We start from the raw sequence: 22,651 nt of genomic DNA, 5'->3' as shown, positions 1-22,651 counted from the left end.
GCCCAAAATATAAAGTCTTACTTTCTAAGGAAATTTCACATTTAAATATCTTTTGTGAGGCTTCATGTATCCTCTTCCAGTAGTCTTTAATACCAGGGCAGTCGCAAAATATATCATAATGGGTAGCATTTACATTTCCACAGTTCCTCCAGCACACTGGGGGGTTATTATCATAATGGGCCTTCTGAGAGGTTTTTCCACCCAAACTCTCTCCAATACTGGGACCTAGTGCACTTCCATTGATATCTCCATATTGTTTTTCATTCTCCATCTGATTTAGTTATCCATCCTTCCCTCTCCCATTTAGTTTTAATATATGGAGAGTTGAATGTGGTTTTAAATCTGATAGGGCTCCATATAGACATGAAAGAATTCTGCCAACGGGATCACTTACAACCTTCTTAAGATCCAATTGTGCAAAATGCAATTTCTTGCTGTTTTTTTTAACTGGTCTTAAGATTTTGATTAGGTGTGTATCAGAATTTCTTTTATTTCTTTAATAAGAGTGCATAACACTGCATTTTTTATGTCTCAACCTACAGCTTCTAATTTCCATCTATTTATTCTACAGCAGTTTCACCCCACTCCTTCAGTCTAAAGAAAAATTAATCAGATCTGTTTAGTAGAGAACTGAATATCTGAGAGAAAGTGACCCTGGTATTCAGGAGTCCACACTGATGGTGAGACTATGCAAATAAAGGATGTGAGGGACCAATAAGAAAAATGTAGCTTTTGTGTAAAATACTAAGAAATGTTACATTTTTGGTGAGTCTTAGTTCTTAAATTTAGGTAATATTTACATTTTATATTGAGTAAACTCTACCTAATAAAAATGAGAGCACTCTGTTGCTTCAGATTTATTGAGTAGATTCTGTTTGTTTGGTTTACAGTTTATGATTGGGTAAAATTTAGGAAGCTTCTGCATGTGGTAAAGTATGTTTTTATGTCTGGTGTGTAATCCAATATAATCGTAACAGCAGTAATTTTTTGCAAAAAAACTTATTCAATATAATCACTTGATTTCCTCAAATTTTATAGTTAAATATTCAGGTGGCAGCTGTTTGCATAGGACCTCCCAAGATGCATTGCTTTCTACAGGTTTATACAGTTATAATTTTACAGTTAAAATACATCAATTGGTTACAGTGAGGCTTTGTTCTGACACTATGAGCAGGAGGTCGCAGGTTTGAACCCCAGCTCATGCAGCTTTGCCATCAAGCTGCCGGCGCTCAGAGGGAGCACAATTGGCCCTGCTCTCTCCGGGTGGGTAGACGGCGCTCTCTCCCCACATCACTCCTAGGGTGATGTTGATCAGCACAGGGCGTCTGTGAGCTGATGTATCAGAACCGAGCCGCTGCGCTTTCCTCCGAGCATTAGCACTGTGATGCTGCTCGGCAATGCTTCATCAGCAGCAGCTCGAAAAGAGGCGGAGTCTGACTTCACATGTATCAGAGGAGGCGTGTGCTAGTCTTCACCCTCCTGGTGTGTTGGGGCATCACTAGTTAGTTAGTGACAGGAGGAGTCCTAATGAGTGGGTTGGGTAATTGGCCGTGTAAATTGGGGAGAAAATGGGATTAGAAATTATAAATAAAATTATAAAAAAATAATAAAAAAATATTTAGCGTTCTGTATTTTTTTTTTTTTTTTTTTAACCAGACTTCAAATTTCATATCCATTGTGAGCAATCGTACGCTGTACATACACTTCAGATTTTTATTAGATTACAATTTTGAAAAACATGTAACATTTTTATTTCACTTCACAATTATGTACTACAAATACATTTTAATTTGTGGTTGTAAGATGACAAAATGTGAAAGGTTTAAGAGGTTTGAACACTTTTGCAATCCACTGTAAGCATGACTCATTCAGCCTTCTGAACAGAGATGTGTGTGTGTGTGTGTTTCAGGTCATGAGGGCAGAATTGGAATGACTGCTGTTAAGGTGATGGAGGGGAGGAATTTTAGTGGCTCTGCCATGTTTGAACATGTGGAGAGTCTCCTACCTGCGTACGCTCGGCCTCGCTTCATCAGGATACAGGTAAAACTGAGTCACAAGGAGAAAGCCACTGCTCTCCGAAAACAACATTACTGCTCTAAAGATCACAAACCACGAGTCTATTGGAAGAATTTTTCATGGACAGATCAGACCCGAATAGAATTTTTTGTTTAAAAATAAAGTGTTTCATCATTTTATTATTGGAGAAAGTAAAACCCTGCATTCAGCCTAAGAACTTTATCCCATCTGTAAAACATGGTGGTTGTAGTATCGTGGCTTGGGCCTGTTTTGCTGCATCTGAGCCACGATGGCTTCCCTTCATTAGTGGAATCAGAATTCTAAAGGAAATATCAGGAATGAGTATCAAGAGAAGATTAATTTTTATGGTTATGTTTTTTTCTATACTATTAATATCATTAATAGTATAGAAAGACTTCTTCAAGAACTTCAAGACACGAGCTGTGTCATTTAATAACAGTTTGATTACTGTTACTTGGGTCTTTATACAACTAAACCTTTCCTAAATTTGCATTACTATTAATTCAAATTATTTAACCCTCCTATTATGTTCATTTGTCTGGAACAGCAATGAATTCCCAGGTTTAATTAATATTAATTATAATATTAATAATAATTATCCATAATAATTATTATTTAAAAAATCCAAACAAGCATTGTAAATATTTTATTACTAACTACATTGCTAATTATTCTATCAATATTTAGTGCAATGATGCTCCTTACCTCTAACAGGTCCTCTACCTCTTGCAGGGGGTTATGTTTATTACACTTATTAAGGCAAGCAGAAGAAGTTTTATACTGAAAAAAATACTTTTAACTATTTTTCCTAGACCTTCAAATTTTAAACGGGTCAATTTAACCCGTAACATAACAGGAGAGTTAAGTACAGGGGTTGGACAATGAAACTTAAAACACCTGTAATCATTTTAGTGTGGGAGGTTTCATGGCTAAATTGGAGCAGCCTGGTGTTCAATCTTCATTAATTGCACATTGCACCAGTAAGAGCAGAGTGTGAAGGATGTGACGGTTCAGTTAGCAGGGTAAGAGCACAGTTCTGCTCTAAATATTACAATGCACACAACATTATGGGTGACATACCAGAGTTCAAAAGAGGACAAATTGTTGGTGCACGTCTTGCTGGAGCATCTGTGACCAAGACAGCAAGTCTTTGTGATGCATCAAGAGCCACGGTATCCAGGGTAATGTCAGCATACCACCAAGAAGGACCAACCACATCCAACAGGATTAACTGTGGACACTGTAAGAGGAAGCTGTCTGAAAGGGATGTTCGGGTGCTAACCTGGATTGTATCCAAAAAACATAAAACCACGGCTGATCAAATCACGCAGAATTCATTGTGCACCTCAACTCTCCTGTTTCCACCAGAACTGTCCGTCACCACAATCAATTATTGTGCTCTAAAACCATGAACACTATTACAAGTGTTCTACAAGACCTCAGTGGTGTCATTTAAATTTTTTTATTTAAATTGCGGTCGACTATAAGCCACTTTAGCATCAGTAAGAACTATTTTTCAGTTTTTTCCAAGTTCAGAGAAACTTGTTGAAATTGTTATATTTGTAGTTTTTTTTTTCACTCTGGGAGCTGATGCTGTAATTGTTTCCCTGTTCTCCTCCAGGGGGCGATTGACCTCACCGGCACTTTTAAGCAGATGAAGGTCAAACTGTCCGAGGAGGGATTCAACCCAACAATCATCCGAGACCCACTGTACTTCCTAGATGACAAGAAGAAAACCTACGTCCCCATGACTGAGGAAATCTTTAACTCCATCAGTGATGGACGACTGAGATTATGAACCCACAACACATGTACACTGCCTGGCCAGAAAAAAAGCATTGTTTCAATAAGCTTTTGCAACGTCACAAGAATTATTTCAATCCAGTGTTGCTGGATTAATTTTTCACCAATGCAGCAGCATTGATGATGGTAGAGTCTGACCACTGCACAAAGCAGCTCTTCTCCATCCAGCACATCCCAAAGATTCTCAATGAGGTTAAGATCTGGACTCTGTGGTGAACTCTCTCTCAATCCATGTATGAAAATGATAAATGATGATCTCATACTTCCTGAATCACTCTTTCACAATTCCAGCCCCATGAATCCTGAAACTGTCTTGTCTTGGAATATGGTTGTGTTCATCAGGAAAAGTAAATCCATTAATGGAATAACCTGGTCTACATTCAGTATATTCAGGTAGTCAGCTGACCTCATTCTTTCAGCACATACTGTTGCTGAATCTAAACCTGCAGACCAACTGCAGCATCAACCCCACATCATTTACTTAAATCCAGGTTTTACTTCTCTTCTTTTATTTTTTGCCAGGCAGTGCAGACGCTTACAGACACTTCCAGTCACTCACTCACACAATTCAACTACCAATCAAGTGCCTTAAACTGGAGAAAGATTTATTTTTTAATCATAGAGACGTAATTACATACAGAATTAGTGCTGGGCTGAGATTATTTATTTACAGCAGACTGTGAATAATGAATAAAGACACATCTGTATAATACAGAAACCATATGAATGTTATTTTTATATTATTTGTATAGTAGTAATTTATGTAATTATGAAAGGTGCTTGTTATTGTGCCTTTAAAGCTGCTGTCAGAAATTAAAGAACTAATAGTAAATCATAAAACCTGATATAAATATGTGTTTGTGTGGTGTGTTTTTGTGTTATGCGTGTCATCGTGCAGTGAATTAACTCTCTCTTCTGGAGCTTCAGTATGTGTGTGTGTGTGTGTGTGTGTGTGTGCATGTGTGGGCATAAGCTGCAGTCACACAAAACATTTGCAGTTTATGTTGGCCCTATTTTAGCTATTTACTCTATAAGCAAGCTGTCCACTGTGCACCGTGCAGCTCAATTTATGGCGTGTCAGTGTGTCTTTGCTATCGTAACGACGGGAAAAGTAGTCCTAGCACTGCACAAAACGCATAAACTAATTATTTTAATTTACTGAATTAAACATGGGTGTGTTTTGGGCGGAACGTGAAATAAACTAATCAGTTTATTTTTACATTTAAAAATAAGTCTTTACATTTAGAACCAGGTGTGCTCTGACTTTGGTGCATTGATACTTTAAAGGCGCAGAGCTTCTGTGCTTTTCAGCAGACTAAACTGACCTGCTCATTCCTGCTTGTACAGCTAATTTAAAGGAACAGTAATGTTATTTCATTTTGTTTATTTTGTTTATTGTTGATGAAAAAGTTGGGTTTGTGCACTGCTGCACGTTCTTCTATATGTAGCGAGCAAGGGTGTAGGCACACTGAGCATGCTCTGTGCACCTTCGTTGCCAAGATAGCAATATACATCGAAAGTTGACTGTTGTGTAGGTTGTATTCAGTCAGTGATGTACCTGTGTTTTCTGTTGACAAGATAGCAATACACTAGAAATGTACCTGAACACACCTCTTTTTCAGACCACCACACCCATCAGCATAGATGTATTTAAAAACTCTGTTGCTTTTTAAACAACGCAGTTTAAAAAACTTAAATAATTTTTAGGTACAGCTTCATGCATCTGTATAATGTATCCTTGCCACTGTGGAAAGTAGAAGCCTCTAGTGGCTTCCATTATTACACGAAGCACATTCACACCGCAGTCAGTCCACATAAATTAATACTTAATTGACTAGCCAATCAGACGGCAAGCTGGTTAACTCTATCCTAAATAGCAAAAACACAAATGTAAGTAATGTAAATGTAAATGTAATGTTCTAAATAGCTCTCAGCTACCAGGCGTTGTGCTCCCATGAGTTGTCTATTAGCTAAACACAAAGTTAACGTGAAAATATGTTCACTAACACAAAAACTCTCTAATAAGCTTTTAAATATATTAAAACATGCAAAAACTAGTTAGAAAGTCTTATTACTGCTAAGCAAAATAAATACGAAGCTAAAGAACTTTACATTAGTTTAACGCAAGCTATAAAAATTTACCTCATCAGTAACACACAAAAACGTAAACACCTAAGATCTTTGTGAGTTTTACATAAATGAAACTTGAATAACTTAACTTGAACTTAAAGTTTTTGTCAGCTAAAAACAAAAAAACATGCACTGATAGCAAATTATATAATTATATACACAGACATATACACAGCTAGCATGCTTTAAAACAGCTAAACTTATTAAGGCTTAAATAATAAACAGTTGAAGAGCGTAACTTATGTTTATATTTGACAACCTATACTTTTATATTGCAACTGGCCAGAGGATGCACATGCCTAAATTGACCAAAAACTGGGCTTTTTGTACTATTTTCGTACTTTTCCAAGAGTGTTTCTATGCTGTGTCAAGAGAATACTGCAAGAACTGAAACAGCGCTTGCATAGGTTTGCGTTATTTGCATACAGGGGGTTGGACAATGAAACTGAAACACTTGTCATTTTAGTGTGGGAGGTTTCATGGCTCAATTGGAGCAGCCTGGCTAATCTTCATTAATTGCACATTGCACCAGTAAGAGCAGTGTGAAGGTTCAATTAGACGAGTTTAAAAGAGGACAAATTGTTGGTGCACGTCTTGCTGCCGCATCTGTGACCAAAACAGCAAGTTTTTGTGATGCATCAAGAGCCACGGTATCCTGGGTAATGGCAGCATACCACCAAGAAGAACCAACCACATCCAACAGGATTAACTGTGGATGCTGTAAGAGGAAGCTGTCTGAAAGGGATGTTCGGGTGCTAACCCGGATTGTATCCAAAAAACATAAAACCACGGCTGATCAAATCACGGCAGAATTCAATGTGCACCTCAACTCTCCTGTTTCCACCAGAACTGTCCGTCACCACAATAAATTACTGTGCTCTAAAACCAGGTGTTTCAGTTTCATTGTCCAACCCCTGTATAACTGAGCTGTTAAATTTTTTTAAAGCATTGAAAGCTAGCAATCATCAAATTAAATAAAATGCTTTAATTCTACTCATTCTGCTCGCAGCTCCACTGAAATTCATTTTAAAATAGCTGGCAACAAGTTAGTGTGTCTGCAGCTTACGCACAAAGCAAGTGACATAGCTTACTGTATAAGTGTGTAAGAGAGTGTGTGTGTGTGTTATTTCTGTGTGAGTGTGCAGCAGGTGAAGTAGCTGGCCCTGCTGGAGCTCCAGTGCAGGGGCCTGTAGATCTGCTGCATGGCGCACTGCCACAGGCTGGGCACGCTGTGGAACTTCAGCAGACGTTTCTGCCCCCTGCGACCTTCAGTGGGCACCGGGCTCTCTGGGATCTGCTCCAGGGTGCCGGGGGGCGGGGCTTCCCTCAGGTTGTGGGCGGAGTCAGGCCTGGTGGGTGGCAGTTCTGCACTGCAGCTCATGGAACGCGTGGCTCTTCTCTGGCCCTGACGCACTAAATGCTTGTCAATCATTGGTTCCAGCCTTATCCTGCCCTCAGCCGATTGATCGTTGAGCTTTTCCACCTCCTGCTCCTGCCACAGCGTCTCCTGTTCGTCCTCGGAGGCCTCTGTGTCGGTGCTGAGGGACAGGGACAGCGGGCGGGGGCTGAACCCGGGCTTGATCAGCTCAGCGGCAGTGCGCTGGATGATGCTCCAGTCCCGCTGGATGTCCTGCGGTTGGGTGAACTGAGACGTGACAGTGAAGCGGATGATCAGCTTGGTGCCCACGGCGGCTGGGATCAGGAACATGGTGCCTGACTGAGTGAGCCTCCTTAGGAGCTCCTGGGTTAGCGCGTTCCCACCCTGAACACAAATGGTTAAAGACATGTATTACATATTTTACCTGTTTTAACATGAGTTAGAGTAGCTCACATAAATCACATCTCATCAGCTATTTTCTTACCAGTTTCAGTCCCTTTCAAAATGAGCCATTTAAGGGCTTTTTTTAGGTCACTTTTATGCAAATAAGCAATTCGCTTGTGCTAAAAGGAAAACACAAACAAGCTAGTTCATGCTTAACTGCGATTTGAAAGTTTTATATCTCCCTCATCTGCAGACTTGCCACAGAGAGTAGGTACAGATTCCTCCCTCAGACGAAGTCTGCTGGCTAATCCTGCTCTGTACTCTGTGCTGCAACATTTTCAACCATCAGACTGCAATGGCATTCCTTCAGGCCTCGATCAGATTCACCTGATATTCAACCTCAATTACACAATAAAACCTCACACTGGGCATTCACAAGCTGTCCCCTAAGGTAACACTTTCTAATCAATTTATTATATTGCCAAAAATATCCTGCACTCCTCTGAATTGCTGTGTTTGGTGATGTGAGGCGTGGATGGAGCTATGAAAACTTCATTCCATCAGTCTCTCTACACTCTACTGTTGTTGATCTAACCTGAAGCTACATGAAGTTTGGAGGTGTGTAGTGATGAACTCTGAAGCTACACGAAGTTTGGAGGTGTGTAGTGATGAACTCTGAAGCTACATGAAGTTTAGAGGTGTGTAGTGATGAACTATTCTGAAGCTACATGAAGTTTGGAGGTGTGTAGTGATGAACTAATCTGAAGCTACATGAAGTTTGGAGGCGTGTAGTGATGAACTATTCTGAAGCTACATGAAGTTTAGAGGTGTGTAGTGATGAACTATTCTGAAGCTACATGAAGTTTGGAGGTGTGTAGTGATGAACTAATCTGAAGCTACATGAAGTTTGGAGGTGTGTAGTGATGAACTAATCTGAAGCTAAATGAGGTTTGGAGGTGTGTAGTGATGAACTACTCTGAAGCTACATGAAGTTTGGAGGTGTGTAGTGATGAACTAATCTGAAGCTACATGAGGTTTGGAGGTGTGTAGTGATTGGTGTAGTGACTCTGCAGAATGTTGGTGAACTCTGTGCACTATGCTCCTCAGCATCCGCTGACCCCGCTCTCGTTCTCAGAGTCGCTGTCGTTCTCAGTCTCTTCCACTGTGTTATTATATCACTGACAGTTGGCTGTGGAATATTTAGTAGTGATTTGTGAAATTTCAGGAGTGGACTTGTTATACAGGAGCTGCATCCTATCACTGTACCACAGTGCTGGAGTTCACTGAGAGCCTGAGACCCATTCTTTCACTAATGTTTGTAGAAGCAGTAGAAGCATGACTAGCTGCTGCTTTTATTAAACACCTGTGAACATGGAAGTGATTGGGGGGAAAATAACTAACTTTACTATTCTAAACTGGACTCTGCTTTAACTATACGCTGCTGTAAAACTCTCTGGAAGCTGCAGTCTTTCCTTTCATTTGGACTCTGGCTGGATTGAAAGGCTGATAATCATTATCCAGCACGTCTGATTTCACAACCACATGAATGCACTGAATAACGCACATCCTCACTAATTACCACTCCTTTATCTCCACAGCAAAGGGGCAAAGGCTGCCTTTATGGGTTTCATTCTGCTGAAACACACACACACACACACACACTGAGGCCTGCACTGGGGGGTTATGGAGGTGGAAGGTTGTTTTGGCTTGACTTTAAATATGATGGAAAATCCTAGCCGGTAAAACATCAGAGGACTATAATAAAGCTTTTGCTTTGAGTGATTCTGTGAGTTCAGTTCTTTTATAGTCTTTTATTGATTTAATGGAGTTTATTGTTGTATTGTACTTGCTCTGTAATATATAATAGCCATGCTTCAATGTTTGTCCTGTTTGAATTACAGCATGGGATGCCAATAAAAATGGCGGAATTGGTCAGTAATATCAGTAAAGCCACGAATTCAAGGCATGTTTGGTTAGACTGTGCTGTAAACTGTAAATGCTTACAGTTAAAGGTTGGAATGGTTGAGTCGACTAAAAATAGCCTCGTTACTCATTATTTAATTTCATTCCGGCTTCTCATCCTTCAATAAAACCCCTATCCAGATAAATCTCTCCATCCAGATAGAGTGAATCTGATTGTGATTGGATGTAGAGAAGTATAAACATATACCATTCTGAATCCCTATTGGTTTATACTGTGATCCATCACACCTGCACACGCCCCCCCCCCCCCCCCCCCCAACAAGAACATACCGTGCAGAGACTCAAGAGAACTCCAGATAAACTCCAGCTCAACTAAACTTCTTTAATATATTTACTATATTCTACTAAAATACATTCATTTACAATCAGCATATATGCAGCTGGAACAGGGAACAGCCTAGTGCATCCCACATTATATTATCAACATTAACATTTTAATAATAGAACATTATAGTCATTATGACTTTTAGTAAAATGTGTTTTAGAGAGGGGGGGGTAGCTTTGGTCCTTAATGACATTTTCTCTCCTTATATTACTTTTACTTTTATACTTTAAGTAGTTTTAAAATCAGTACTTTTACATTTTTACTTAAACCCATAGTATTTATACTTCTACCCACAGAGTACTAACCTTTTTGTGTTATGGTGTTGTGTTATAGTGTGTGTTGTGGTGTTGTGTTGTGGTGTGTGTTGTATTGATGTTTGTTGTATAGCTGACCACAAGACAGAAGACCACCAGTCCAAGGTTTCTCTCTGCTGGAATCTGAAAATTAGAGTCACTTCTGACCAGAGACTCAAACAGCTTCGCCATTTCCACTCCCTGAGAAAGAGAGAGAGAGAGAGAGAAGGTAATTCAGAATAGAAAATAAAGGATTTTAATAATTACTAAATAATTACTGAATAAGTCACAGTGTAAAACATTTAAAACAGTAATTTTGTTTTTAATCCTTCAATCAATTAATAACAGAACATTAAAAGTATTAAAATAATTTGAGCTGAAAGGATGGAGAGTAAACTGAGTTGATATGTGTTAACATGGTGATTTTAATGAAGCTCAGTTGGAGAGGGGACAGTGGCTGGTTGAGACTGGAGTGTAAACTGTGGATCTGTGGGGCAAAGTTCAGCAGCAGCAACACTCTGACCTACAATAACACTGTTATATGAATGGGAGAGTCAGTGCAGCGCCCCCTGCTGTGTGCAGGCAGCAGTGCACAAACACTCACATGTCTGATGTGAGCCTGTAGGTTCTTCAGGCCGAATGAGCGCATCACAAACCACAACTTTAAAGACCGAAAACGACGACTCAGAGGAATCTGCCAGTGCTGCAGAGAGAGAAACAGACAGAGAGGGAGAGAGAGAGAGAGAGACAGAGAGAGAGAAAGACAGAGACAGAGAGACAGACAGAGAGGGAGAGAGAGAGACAGACAGAGAGGGAGAGAGAGAGAGAGAGACGGAGGAAGAATTGTGTTTATTAAATGATAAAAAGAAAATCTGAAGTATTGAACATTTGTAGGTTTGTGTGTGTGTGTCTGTGTGTCTGTGTGTGTGTGTGTGTGTGTGTGTGTGTGTACCATAAAGTCTGTAGCTCCTGAGTTATCATGTCTGAGGTACAGAGGATCCACACTGAACGTCTGCTGAAGCCTAAACTTGTCTTTAACCCTGCAAGACAAAACACACACTATTAACCCATTAAACACACTATTAACCCATTATACACACTATTAACCCATTAAACATTAAACACACTATTAACCCATTATACACACTATTAACCCATTAAACACACTATTAACCCATTATACACACTATTAACCCATTAAACATTAAACACACTATTAACCCATTATACACACTATTAACCCATTAAACATTAAACACACTATTAACCCATTATACACACTATTAACCCATTATACAGACTAGTAACCCATTATACACACTATTAACCCTCATACACACTATTAACCCTCATACACACTATTAACCCATTATACACACTATTAACCCATTATACACACTATTAACCCATTAAACATTAAACACACTATTAACCCATTATACACACTATTAACCCATTATACACACTATTAACCCATTATACACACTATTAACCCTCATACACACTATTAACCCATTATACACACTATTAACCCATTATACACACTATTAACCCTCATACACACTATTAACCCATTAAACACACTATTAACCCATTAAACACACTATTAACCCTCATACACACTATTAACCCATTATACACATTATTAACCCTCATACACACTATTAACCCATTAAACACACTTTTAACCCATTATACACACTATTAACCCGCATACAAACTATTAACCCACTATTAACCCTCATACACACGATTAACCCTAATACACACTATTAACCCATTATACACACTATTAACCCATTATACAACTATTAACCCTCATACAAACTGTTAACCCACTATTAACCCATTATACACACTATTAATCTGTTATACACACTATTAACCCTTATACACTATTTACCCTCATGCAAACTGTTAACCTATTATACACATTTATACACACTATTAAGCCTTATACACACACTTTTAACCCATTATACACTCTTATACACACTATTAACCCATTATACACACTATTCACCCATTACACACCTTTATAAACACTATCAACCCACTATACATACTATTAACCTGTATACTCATTATTAACCCACTATTACCATTATTCACACTATTAACCCATTATACACACTATTAACCCATTATACACACTATTAACCCATTATACACACTATTAACCCTCATACACACTATTAACCCATTAAACACACTATTAACCCATTAAACACACTATTAACCCTCATACACACTATTAACCCATTATACACATTATTAACCCATTATACAGACTAGTAACCCATTATACACACTATTAACCCTCATACACACTATTAACCCTCATACACACTATTAACCCATTATACACACTATTAACTCATTAAACACACTATTAACCCATTAAACACACTATTAACCCTCATACACACTATTAACCCATTATACACATTATTAACCCATTATACAGACTAGTAACCCATTATACACACTATTAACCCTCATACACACTATTAACCCTCATACACACTATTAACCCATTATACACACTATTAACCCATTATACACACTATTAACCCATTAAACATTAAACACACTATTAACCCATTATACACACTATTAACCCATTATACACACTATTAACCCTCATACACACTATTAACCCATTAAATACACTATTAACCCATTAAACACACTATTAACCCTCATACACACTATTAACCCATTATACACATTATTAACCCATTATACAGACTAGTAACCCATTATACACACTATTAACCCTCATACACACTATTAACCCTCATACACACTATTAACCCATTATACACACTATTAACTCATTAAACACACTATTAACCCATTAAACACACTATTAACCCTCATACACACTATTAACCCATTATACACATTATTAACCCATTATACAGACTAGTAACCCATTATACACACTATTAACCCTCATACACACTATTAACCCATTATACACACTATTAACCCATTATACACACTATTAACCCATTAAACATTAAACACACTATTAACCCATTATACACACTATTAACCCATTATACACACTATTAACCCATTATACACACTATTAACCCTCATACACACTATTAACCCATTAAACACACTATTAACCCATTAAACACACTATTAACCCTCATACACACTATTAACCCATTATACACATTATTAACCCTCATACACACTATTAACCCATTAAACACACTTTTAACCCATTATACACACTATTAACCCGCATACAAACTATTAACCCACTATTAACCCTCATACACACGATTAACCCTAATACACACTATTAACCCATTATACACACTATTAACCCATTATACAACTATTAACCCTCATACAAACTGTTAACCCACTATTAACCCATTATACACACTATTAATCTGTTATACACACTATTAACCCTTATACACTATTTACCCTCATGCAAACTGTTAACCTATTATACACATTTATACACACTATTAAGCCTTATACACACACTTTTAACCCATTATACACTCTTATACACACTATTAACCCATTATACACACTATTCACCCATTACACACCTTTATAAACACTATCAACCCACTATACATACTATTAACCTGTATACTCATTATTAACCCACTATTACCATTATTCAAACTATTAACCCTCTTTTACCTTTATACAATCTATTAACCCACTATCATCCCTTATAAATTCTATTAACCCTTATACACTCCATTAACCCATTATGCACACTATTAACCCATTATACACCCTATTAATCCACTACTAACCCTTATACACACTATAAACCTTTTATACACCTTTATACACACTATGACCCACTATTACCTTATACACACTATGAACCCATAATGCACCTTTAATTACATTATTGTCCTTATTTACATTATTAACCTATACTAACACACATTTAACACACTATTACCCTTATACACTCTATTAACCCTTATACACACTATTAACCCTCTATTACGTTTATACACACTATTAACCCACTATTAACCCTTTTACATACTATTAACCACCTATTAACAATACACAATATTAACCCATTGCTCACTTTTATACACACTTTACCAATTATACACCCATTATATACCTTTGTACACACTATTAACCTAGTATACACTCTTATACCTTACACACCCTAGTTGTGTCATTATTCTTTCTTTCTCTCTCTCTCTCTCTCTCTCTCTCTCTCTCACTCACTATCTGTCTCTCGCCCATTCTCACCAGAACGCAGTGCAGTCGAAGTGAACCATCATCCACTTTGATGGATTGAAGACGAACGAGTCGGCGAACTCCATTCCAGACATGAAGTACCTCAGCTCAGGGCACAGGAGGGCGGAGCCTGCATACGCTGCATCCACATGCAGCCAGAGACCCTCACGCGCACCTGATAACAGCATAGAAACAAACACTGTAACCAACCGCTGTATTCATTACAGTAAATTCATACAGTAAATAACTGTTTAACTGTTCAACTGCTGCCACTGGTATTTAGCTGCTCTTTTACAGTGAAATTCTTTACAGTGTAGGGGTAGCTAAATCTTTACAGTAATTTATTAGTGACAGTTTTACATAAATTTATTGTTAACGAAAGACCCAGACATTAAAATTACATATGGTTACTGTAAAGAATAATTACAGTATTATAATGTATCTATTTACATAAAACAGTAATATGCTGTAATCTTCCTCCATAGTGGATTACTGTAATCTTCCAATTCTTTATTGGCAACATTTTTTTGCCATTAACTTACTGTAGAATTTACAAGGAACTTGTACATATATATACACACACAGTTTAAATACAAACTCTAAAATTCAGATACACTCATGTACAGCACACAGTAAAGAGCGCACTTACATATTGGCCCCAGCTCATCCAGACAGTCGAAGGAACACACACCTGTTGAGCCCAGTGTAGCACACAGCTACACACACACACACACATAAAAACGCACACTGTTAAATAATCTCTAACCTGGTTATTTAAGCTTATGCTACAATCATTAAAAAAGAGATTTAAGGGTTCATTCACAAAGCAATGGATCTTTGAGGAACCACTAGATATTAAAATAAGAATAAGAAAAACAAAATAAACAAACAAATGAATTAATAAAGTAAATAATCTGGTGTGTTACTGTATTAAGAGTTTAGATTAAATGTAAGTTAGTTATGTGTCACCATGATAGGCAGCAGGCCCCTCCTCCTGTCCTCCTGAATGGCTCTTTGCAGCGTCTCCCCGCGCAACGAGAACCTCTCATCCGTCTCCAAAAACCGGATCTTTACCAAAGAGATCAGCCCAGCCTTCTCTACTGAAGAGTGAGCCTAAAGAACACACACATACACACACTCACATTACATCCTAAAGATTCTCAATGAGGTTAAGATCTGGACTTTGTGGTGAACTCTCTCTCAATCCATGTGTGAAAATGATGATCTCATGCTCCCTGAACCCTGAACTCACAATTCCAGCAACATGAATCCTGACATTATCATCTTGGAATATTGACGGAATAACCTGGTCTATATTCAGTATATGCAGGTAGTCAGCTGACCTCATTCTTTCAGCACATACTGTTGCTGAACCTAAACCTGCAGATCAACTGCAGCATCAACCCCACATCATACCACTGTTCCCACAGACTTGTACAGTAGACACTAGGCATGATGAGTGCATCACTCTGGAACAGGGTAAATATGGACTTATCAGTCCTTCACATTATCTTGTTTCATTGCCCCAGAGTCAAATCTTTATGCTCCCTAGAAAAATTAAACTATTTTATTGGATAGTGATAAGTTATTTTCTTAAGGCTACACAGCTGTTAAGTCTGTGTTACTTTCACTATTAAACATAGCTATGAGTTTTAGTGTTGTTTTTATGATTCTATTTTTGAGTAACCACTGATCACAATCATTGAAGTTTTTTTTTTTTTTTTTTTTACAACATTCCTTCCTGAAAGACGATGTTTCCCCACTATTCTTCCAGTTTTTAATGATCGATGGACAGTTCTTAATTTGATTTTTAGTAGTGTCAGCTTCTCCTTAGATGTTTTCTCTGTTCAAAGCATGCCAACAATTTGACTCATCTCAAACATATGAACATCTTATTGCATTTGGTTAGTTAACAAATGAGAAGCAGGGCTGGACTGGTAATCGGGCGTACCGGGCATTTTCCCGGTGGGCCGATAGTCCTCAGGGGCCGACGCTGTTTCTTCCCTTTTTTTCTAAGAGACCGGCCCACAATATAGAGGGGCGCGGCCCATTGGCCCATCTTTAATGTAGACAGTGGACTGAACCAATCAGGATATAGGACGAAAGCGCCCCACCCTCTCTCTGCGTGGTCCGCTGTAACTCCACTATACGTTCAGGGTTGAGCCAGTGTTGCCAACTTAGCGAATTTGTCGCTATATTTAGCGACTTTTCAGACCCTCTAGCGACTTTTTTTTTGTAAAAAAGCGACTAGCGACAAATCTAGCGAGTTTTTGTGGTGTTTTTGCGACTCTGAGATGAACACGCGCTCTTCAGTTACTGTCTAGCTGCCGTCAGCCCCGCCCCACACCACTCACAGTGCAGACCCACACTCTCTCACACTCAGAGTACCCACACACACACCGCTCCACGAACACATTGTAAATGAATCGCGCGTGCCCACAGCCGCCGCTGACTGACCCCGCTCTGTATTTACAGAGCAGAAGTATAAATATTAAAGTGTCTTCAGTGTAACACGAACAGAAATCCCTTAATTTAATTTACACAGTCTCAATCATTCACTCACCTCATTCACCACATAGCCTGTCACTCACCTCCTCCACAGTGTCTGCCTCTTTATAAAAAGCTAAATATCTTTTGAACCATTGAACAATTTGTCTATGATAGGTTTAAAAATAAAGAAAACTTAAGAAAACGTAAAAAAATAAAAATAAAATAAAACAAATCTAAATACAAAGCTAAAACAATTAATAAATAAAACAAAGCTAAATATCTATTGAACCATTGAACAATTTGTCTATTATAGGTTTAAATATAAAGAAAACTTAAGAAAATGAAAAACAAAATAAAACAAACAAACTAAAAAAAAAAAAACGTAGAATAACAGTTCCGGCTCTTATAATAACATTTAAGAACATGGCAAAAACTAATTTATGTAATTCACGTAAAAATTAAGTTATTGTAAACAAAAGTGATGTCCTATTTAAAAAGCAACAGAAGTTGTTCATGTGTAACATTTCTAACATATTTATGGTGTTTTTTACTCACTTTTTTCTCTCCCACAACCTTAATCCTTTACAGCTTCAAAAATATATATTATGCAAATTAGGTAATGACGTCATTTAGCGACTTCTAGCGACTTTTAGGACAGCCAATAGCTACTTTCCTTACTGTGGAGTTGGCAACACTGGGTTGAGCGCGCATATTAAAGGAGAGGCAGCGCAGAGAAACAGAGGCCGCAGAAAGTAGGTGCGGAGATATTACGCGCGAAGAAACTGAAAATTCTCACTGTAGATAAAACAAGATGTGTAAAAATCACAGACATGTTTACTGCTGTAGCCTCTGCGTCCTCTGGGAAGACAGGAGCAGCAGACAGACAGGGAGAGCAGCAGACAGAGATGCAGAAAAAAGAGGGACAGACTGAGCGGGAGAGTGTAGTACGTAAACAGAAAACACTGGGAATTAGAGGTGATGGGGGTAACGTTAGTAATGGCCATTGATTAGTATAAATATTAATTGGTATTTACATACTATTACATAGCAAGACTGAGAAGTGCTGGATTAGCAGCAAGCGTCTATGTAAGGCTGCATCATAGCATTTTAGATATTTAGGTTAAAGGTGTGTTAAAAGGCTGCAGTTTGAATGTGTAGCCTCTGTGCTGTGGATCAACATGTTTTAAAAAGCACTTAAACAATGAAATAACAGATTTTAAAACTGATAAATTATAAGTAAAAGCTTTGCAATTTAAGCATGACTAAAGTAAGTGTAAAAAAAAATATATATATAAGTAATATTAGCAAAAGGTATGCCCACAGTGAATAAGAGAAAAACAGTGTCAAATTTTAAGACAGTTCATAAAGCAGCCCTGTTTGTAGCCTGATACAAATACATGTTATAGCTGTTTAAAGGAGGAAGCACCTTTAACCTGAAGAATTAGAATTGAGCTGTTGTATCAGATATATTCAAAAAATACATATTAGAGATGATTTTAATTAAAATGATAAACAAATCAATTGAACTACACAGAGCAGACAAAAGTGCTGGAGTTAACAATAGACACTAAAATTCTTATATTTAATATATTGATGATACATTATGCTTTTCTGTACTTAAATTACAAGTCAGTTGTGCTCCGCTAATTATGAGGGGCCGGTCTAAACCAAAAATGCCAGGGCTGTTTTTTGTCCCAGTCCAGCCCTGATGAGAAGCTACTCACTGCATCACTTATGGTAAATAACTTGATTACTAGATTAAGGTAAATTCCCTTGATTGTGCATTGTGTGTGTGTTTAAGGCTGGGTGACTCCCACCTGGTCAGAAGCGTAGGCGATGAGTCTGGAGTTTAAGATGGACTCGTCCATGTCTGAGTGTGTGTCGTTGATGAATGCGTCTGTGTGTGTTTCCGCTGCTGGGTCTGTGCTTTTCATCTGCAGAATTTTATCTTTCCTGGCAGCTAGAAGTGCAACCAATGTGCACTCACTCACTGTACTCTATAACACACACACACACACACACACACATTACAGTACACATATATACTCACTGGCCACTGTTACCTTTAAATTTACCTTACTCAAACTCCACTAAATAGGTGTAATTGTAGACTGTAGCTCCATCTGTTGCTGCATTAGTGCTACTGTATTTGCACTAGTGTTTCTGTAGTTTGTAGTTACTGTGTTTTCAGTAGTAATACTGTGTTTAGCACTAGTGTTACTGTAGTTAGCACTGCTGTTGCTGTGTTTTCAGTAGTAATACTGTGTTTAGCACTAGTGTTACTGTAGTTAGCACTGCTGTTGCTGTGTTTTCAGTAGTAATACTGTGTTTAGCAATAGTGTTGCTGTAGTTAACACTAGTGTTACTATAGTTAGCACTGCTGTTACTGTGTTATCAGTAGTAATACTGTATTTGGCACTAGTGTTACTGTAGTTAGCACTGGTGTCACTGTGTTATCAGTAGTAATACTGTATTTGGCACTAGTGTTACTGTATTTAGTACAAGTGTTACTGTGTTTTTAGTAGTAATACTGTATTTAGCACTAGTGTTGCTGTAGTTTTCAGAAGTACCTGCAAGATTCCACCTCCACGGCTTTCTGGGTGATGGTGTAGAAAATGATCTGGCAACCCAAGTGCTTTACACAGCCAGTCCATCACACACATCTCCAGCTCTGTACAGGCAGGACTCGAAGCCTACAAAGTGCAAACACAAAAACACGAACACACTCACCGATACACACCAATACACACACATAACACATTTTATTCCGTGTTATGAGGCTCAGGGAGTGTGTACAGTTATGATGTAGGAGCCAGGAGTGCACAAGTCAGGAGCATAGATGGCCATATGTGTTTATCAGGCACAGGTCAGGTGTGGATCAGGGTCAGAAATGCTCAAATGTGTTAGTGTCTGTGTGTGTGTGTTTTACCCAGGTGAAGCCGAGGCAGTTGATGGCATCTGCCAGCATGTCGCCCAGCAGAGATGGCCATGAGTTCAGAGCAGGAAAATACGCGTGCATGTGGGGCGACTGCCAGTGTACCACCTACAAAACACACAACCAAATACTTCATTACTTAAGTAGAAATGTTGGTTATCTATATTTTACTTGGTGCACTATAGGACTCTGTGGTGCGTACTAAGCTTTTGTTCTTTAGTGGCATTTTTCCCCATTTACATTACTTTTATACTTTAAGTAGTTTTAAAAGCAGAACTTTTACTCTTTTACTTAAAGAGTAAAAAGCTTAAGTTGATACTTCAGCTACTACAGAAGTATTTTAAACACTAGTACCTATACTTCTACCTACAGAGTAATGAATATCAATACTTTGGTTGAGGCTACTGGAATCGGTAATGTGTGTGTTCTGACCCCAGGCATTATGATGTTCTCCACGTCCTGCAGGATGTTCTCCCACGGCTCTGGTTCACAGGGAGCATCAGAGGGCAGCAGGGGGCGCAAAAAGCCTGGCTGGACATCAGGGACCACCCGCCTTGTGCGGATTTCAGTCAGGTAATTACTTATATAGTCCACCATCTCCTTACCTACACACACATGAACACACACACACTGTAATTTTTATCCACATGCAAAAAACATTCATTTTTTTAAATTATTGAATAATAATATTGTATTTTTTTACATTACATTACATTACATTTACATTTGGCAGAAGCTTAAAATAATATGTACATGATGTATATAGAGTATTTTATTGTATTATATTGTATTATATTGCATTATATTCTGTATATTGCATATTATTTTGTTATTTATTTGTTTTTATATTTACTATAAACCTATGTTCAATATCATAGGTTCATGTTTCCTCTAATTTTAGTGTTTCTAGATTTATATGTATTTTTATTATTTTTTATTTTTGATGTTCTTTTTCTTCTACACAATTCTTGTGTTCTGTCCTGTGGAATTAATAAAGGATTATCTTATCTAACCTTATCTTATCATATCGTTTATTATATTATTTAGCTAAAATGCACATTAAAAAGTACTTACATTTTATTCTTCTTACTTTACAATGTAGCACACATATGACTTTATTTACAACATATATTATATAGCATTATTATATTTATTTATTATTTTCACTACACTGCACAGCACACACTCCAACACAGACAGCTACACACACAATAAGCATCCTGTAACTCCTCAGCCAAACCCAGTAAAGGTGTCTGTTTAATACATGAGCAACCATGAAAAACTTCTAATTAATGTTTTTAGGTTTGATTATAAAATGTATAATGTTTATAAAGTAAATTCCATCTTAAAAACACTAGTGACTGAATTAATTATGTGTGTGTGTGTGTGTGTGTATATATATATATAGTGTTATATATCTTATTTAATATACTATATATATATATATATTTTTTATTCTAACTGTTCACTTTATAAATCAAACCTTTTATTATAAATTTATAATTTTAAATTTTAAATTCAAAGTTTAACATATTTTGCTGTCCAGTTCTATACTATATACAGTATATACTATATATGCATATATATATGATTAAAAACATTATTATTATTATTATTATTATTATTATTTTATTATTTTATTTATTATTATTTTTTAAATATACAGCTCTGGAAAAAAAATAAGAGTGTGTTGAGTTTCTTTGATTTTACCAAATTAAAAACCTCTGGAATATAATCAAGAGGAAAATGGATAATCACAAGCCATCAAACCACCAAACTGAACTGCTTGAATTTTTGCACCAGGAGTAAAGCAGCATAAAGTTATCCAAAAGCAGTGTGTAAGACTGGTGGAGGAGAACATGATGTCAAGATGCATAAAAACTGTGATTAAAAACCAAATATTGATTTCTGAACTCTTAAAACTTTATGAATATGAACTTGTTTCATTTGCATTATTTCAGATCTTTTTTGTTATTTCAGCCGTTTCTCATTTTCTGCAAATAAATGCTCTAAATGAGAATATTTTTATATGGAATTTGGGAGAAATGTTATCAGTAGTTTATAGAATAAAATAACAATGTTAATTTTACTTAATAAACATACACATATAAATAGCAAAGAGACTGATGTGCTCTCTTAATTTTTTCCAGAGCTGTATATATAAAAAATGAAACATTTTATTTAATTACAGCACTGAACAAGTCCTTACCTCTGCGTGTGTATTCCTCTGCCTGCATGTTCTCTCGTGTGTGAGTGTGTCCGGTGGAGGCTGGATGGAGAAAATGATCTGATCCTTAGCTGGGGAGTGTTTTATAGCCACTACACACACACACACACACACACACACACACACACACACACAGAGGCAGCTCTGGAGGGGCTGCAGTGTATGGAGAGATAAGGGTCTGTTTGAGGAGGCAGATGAGTTCTTTTCATTGGTCTGGGTGTAAACATTCTGTGGGAGGACGGACAGGTGTTCACATCACTGCGTTTGTCACACCTGCGCAGGTAAAGATGAAGAAATGCCTTCATCAAGCTCCTCAAACACACTCTGATATTAACTCAGTCACTCACACACACTCCACCTCTCACACACACACACACACACACACACACACAGAGAAACCTCATTACATGAACAT

At 37.5% G+C, this 22,651-nt stretch overlaps 2 protein-coding genes across 2 annotated transcripts in view; one reads left to right on the top strand and one right to left on the bottom strand.

Moving 5' to 3' along the window:
• The window catches only part of slc27a2a (solute carrier family 27 member 2a), a 29,851-nt gene extending 25,158 nt beyond the window's left edge, over positions 1–4,693 (top strand). The window contains exons 9-10 of the mRNA XM_022687001.2: positions 1,910–2,040; positions 3,659–4,693. Coding sequence (XP_022542722.2) covers positions 1,910–2,040; positions 3,659–3,835 — 308 coding nt within the window. The 3' untranslated portion in view covers positions 3,836–4,693. The remainder of the gene's footprint in view (positions 1–1,909; positions 2,041–3,658) is intronic.
• Positions 4,694–6,154: 1,461 nt separating this feature from the next.
• Positions 6,155–22,285, bottom strand: hdc (histidine decarboxylase). Its single transcript, XM_049483656.1, has 12 exons — positions 22,219–22,285; positions 20,442–20,614; positions 20,004–20,117; positions 19,645–19,767; positions 18,892–19,071; positions 15,554–15,697; positions 15,234–15,300; positions 14,597–14,759; positions 11,286–11,373; positions 10,938–11,036; positions 10,433–10,534; positions 6,155–7,732 (listed from the first exon to the last, which is right to left on the bottom strand). The coding sequence occupies exons 1-12, from the start codon at positions 22,244–22,246 to the stop codon at positions 7,094–7,096; spliced, it is 1,920 nt and encodes a 639-aa protein (XP_049339613.1). The 5' UTR covers positions 22,247–22,285; the 3' UTR covers positions 6,155–7,093.
• Positions 22,286–22,651: the final 366 nt, after the last annotated feature.

The sequence above is a fragment of the Astyanax mexicanus genome, chromosome 9 (assembly GCF_023375975.1).
Source record: "Astyanax mexicanus isolate ESR-SI-001 chromosome 9, AstMex3_surface, whole genome shotgun sequence".
NCBI lineage: Eukaryota > Metazoa > Chordata > Actinopteri > Characiformes > Acestrorhamphidae > Astyanax > Astyanax mexicanus.
Note: the sequence above shows the minus strand (reverse complement) of the source record. Positions and strands in the feature narration are given on the sequence as shown.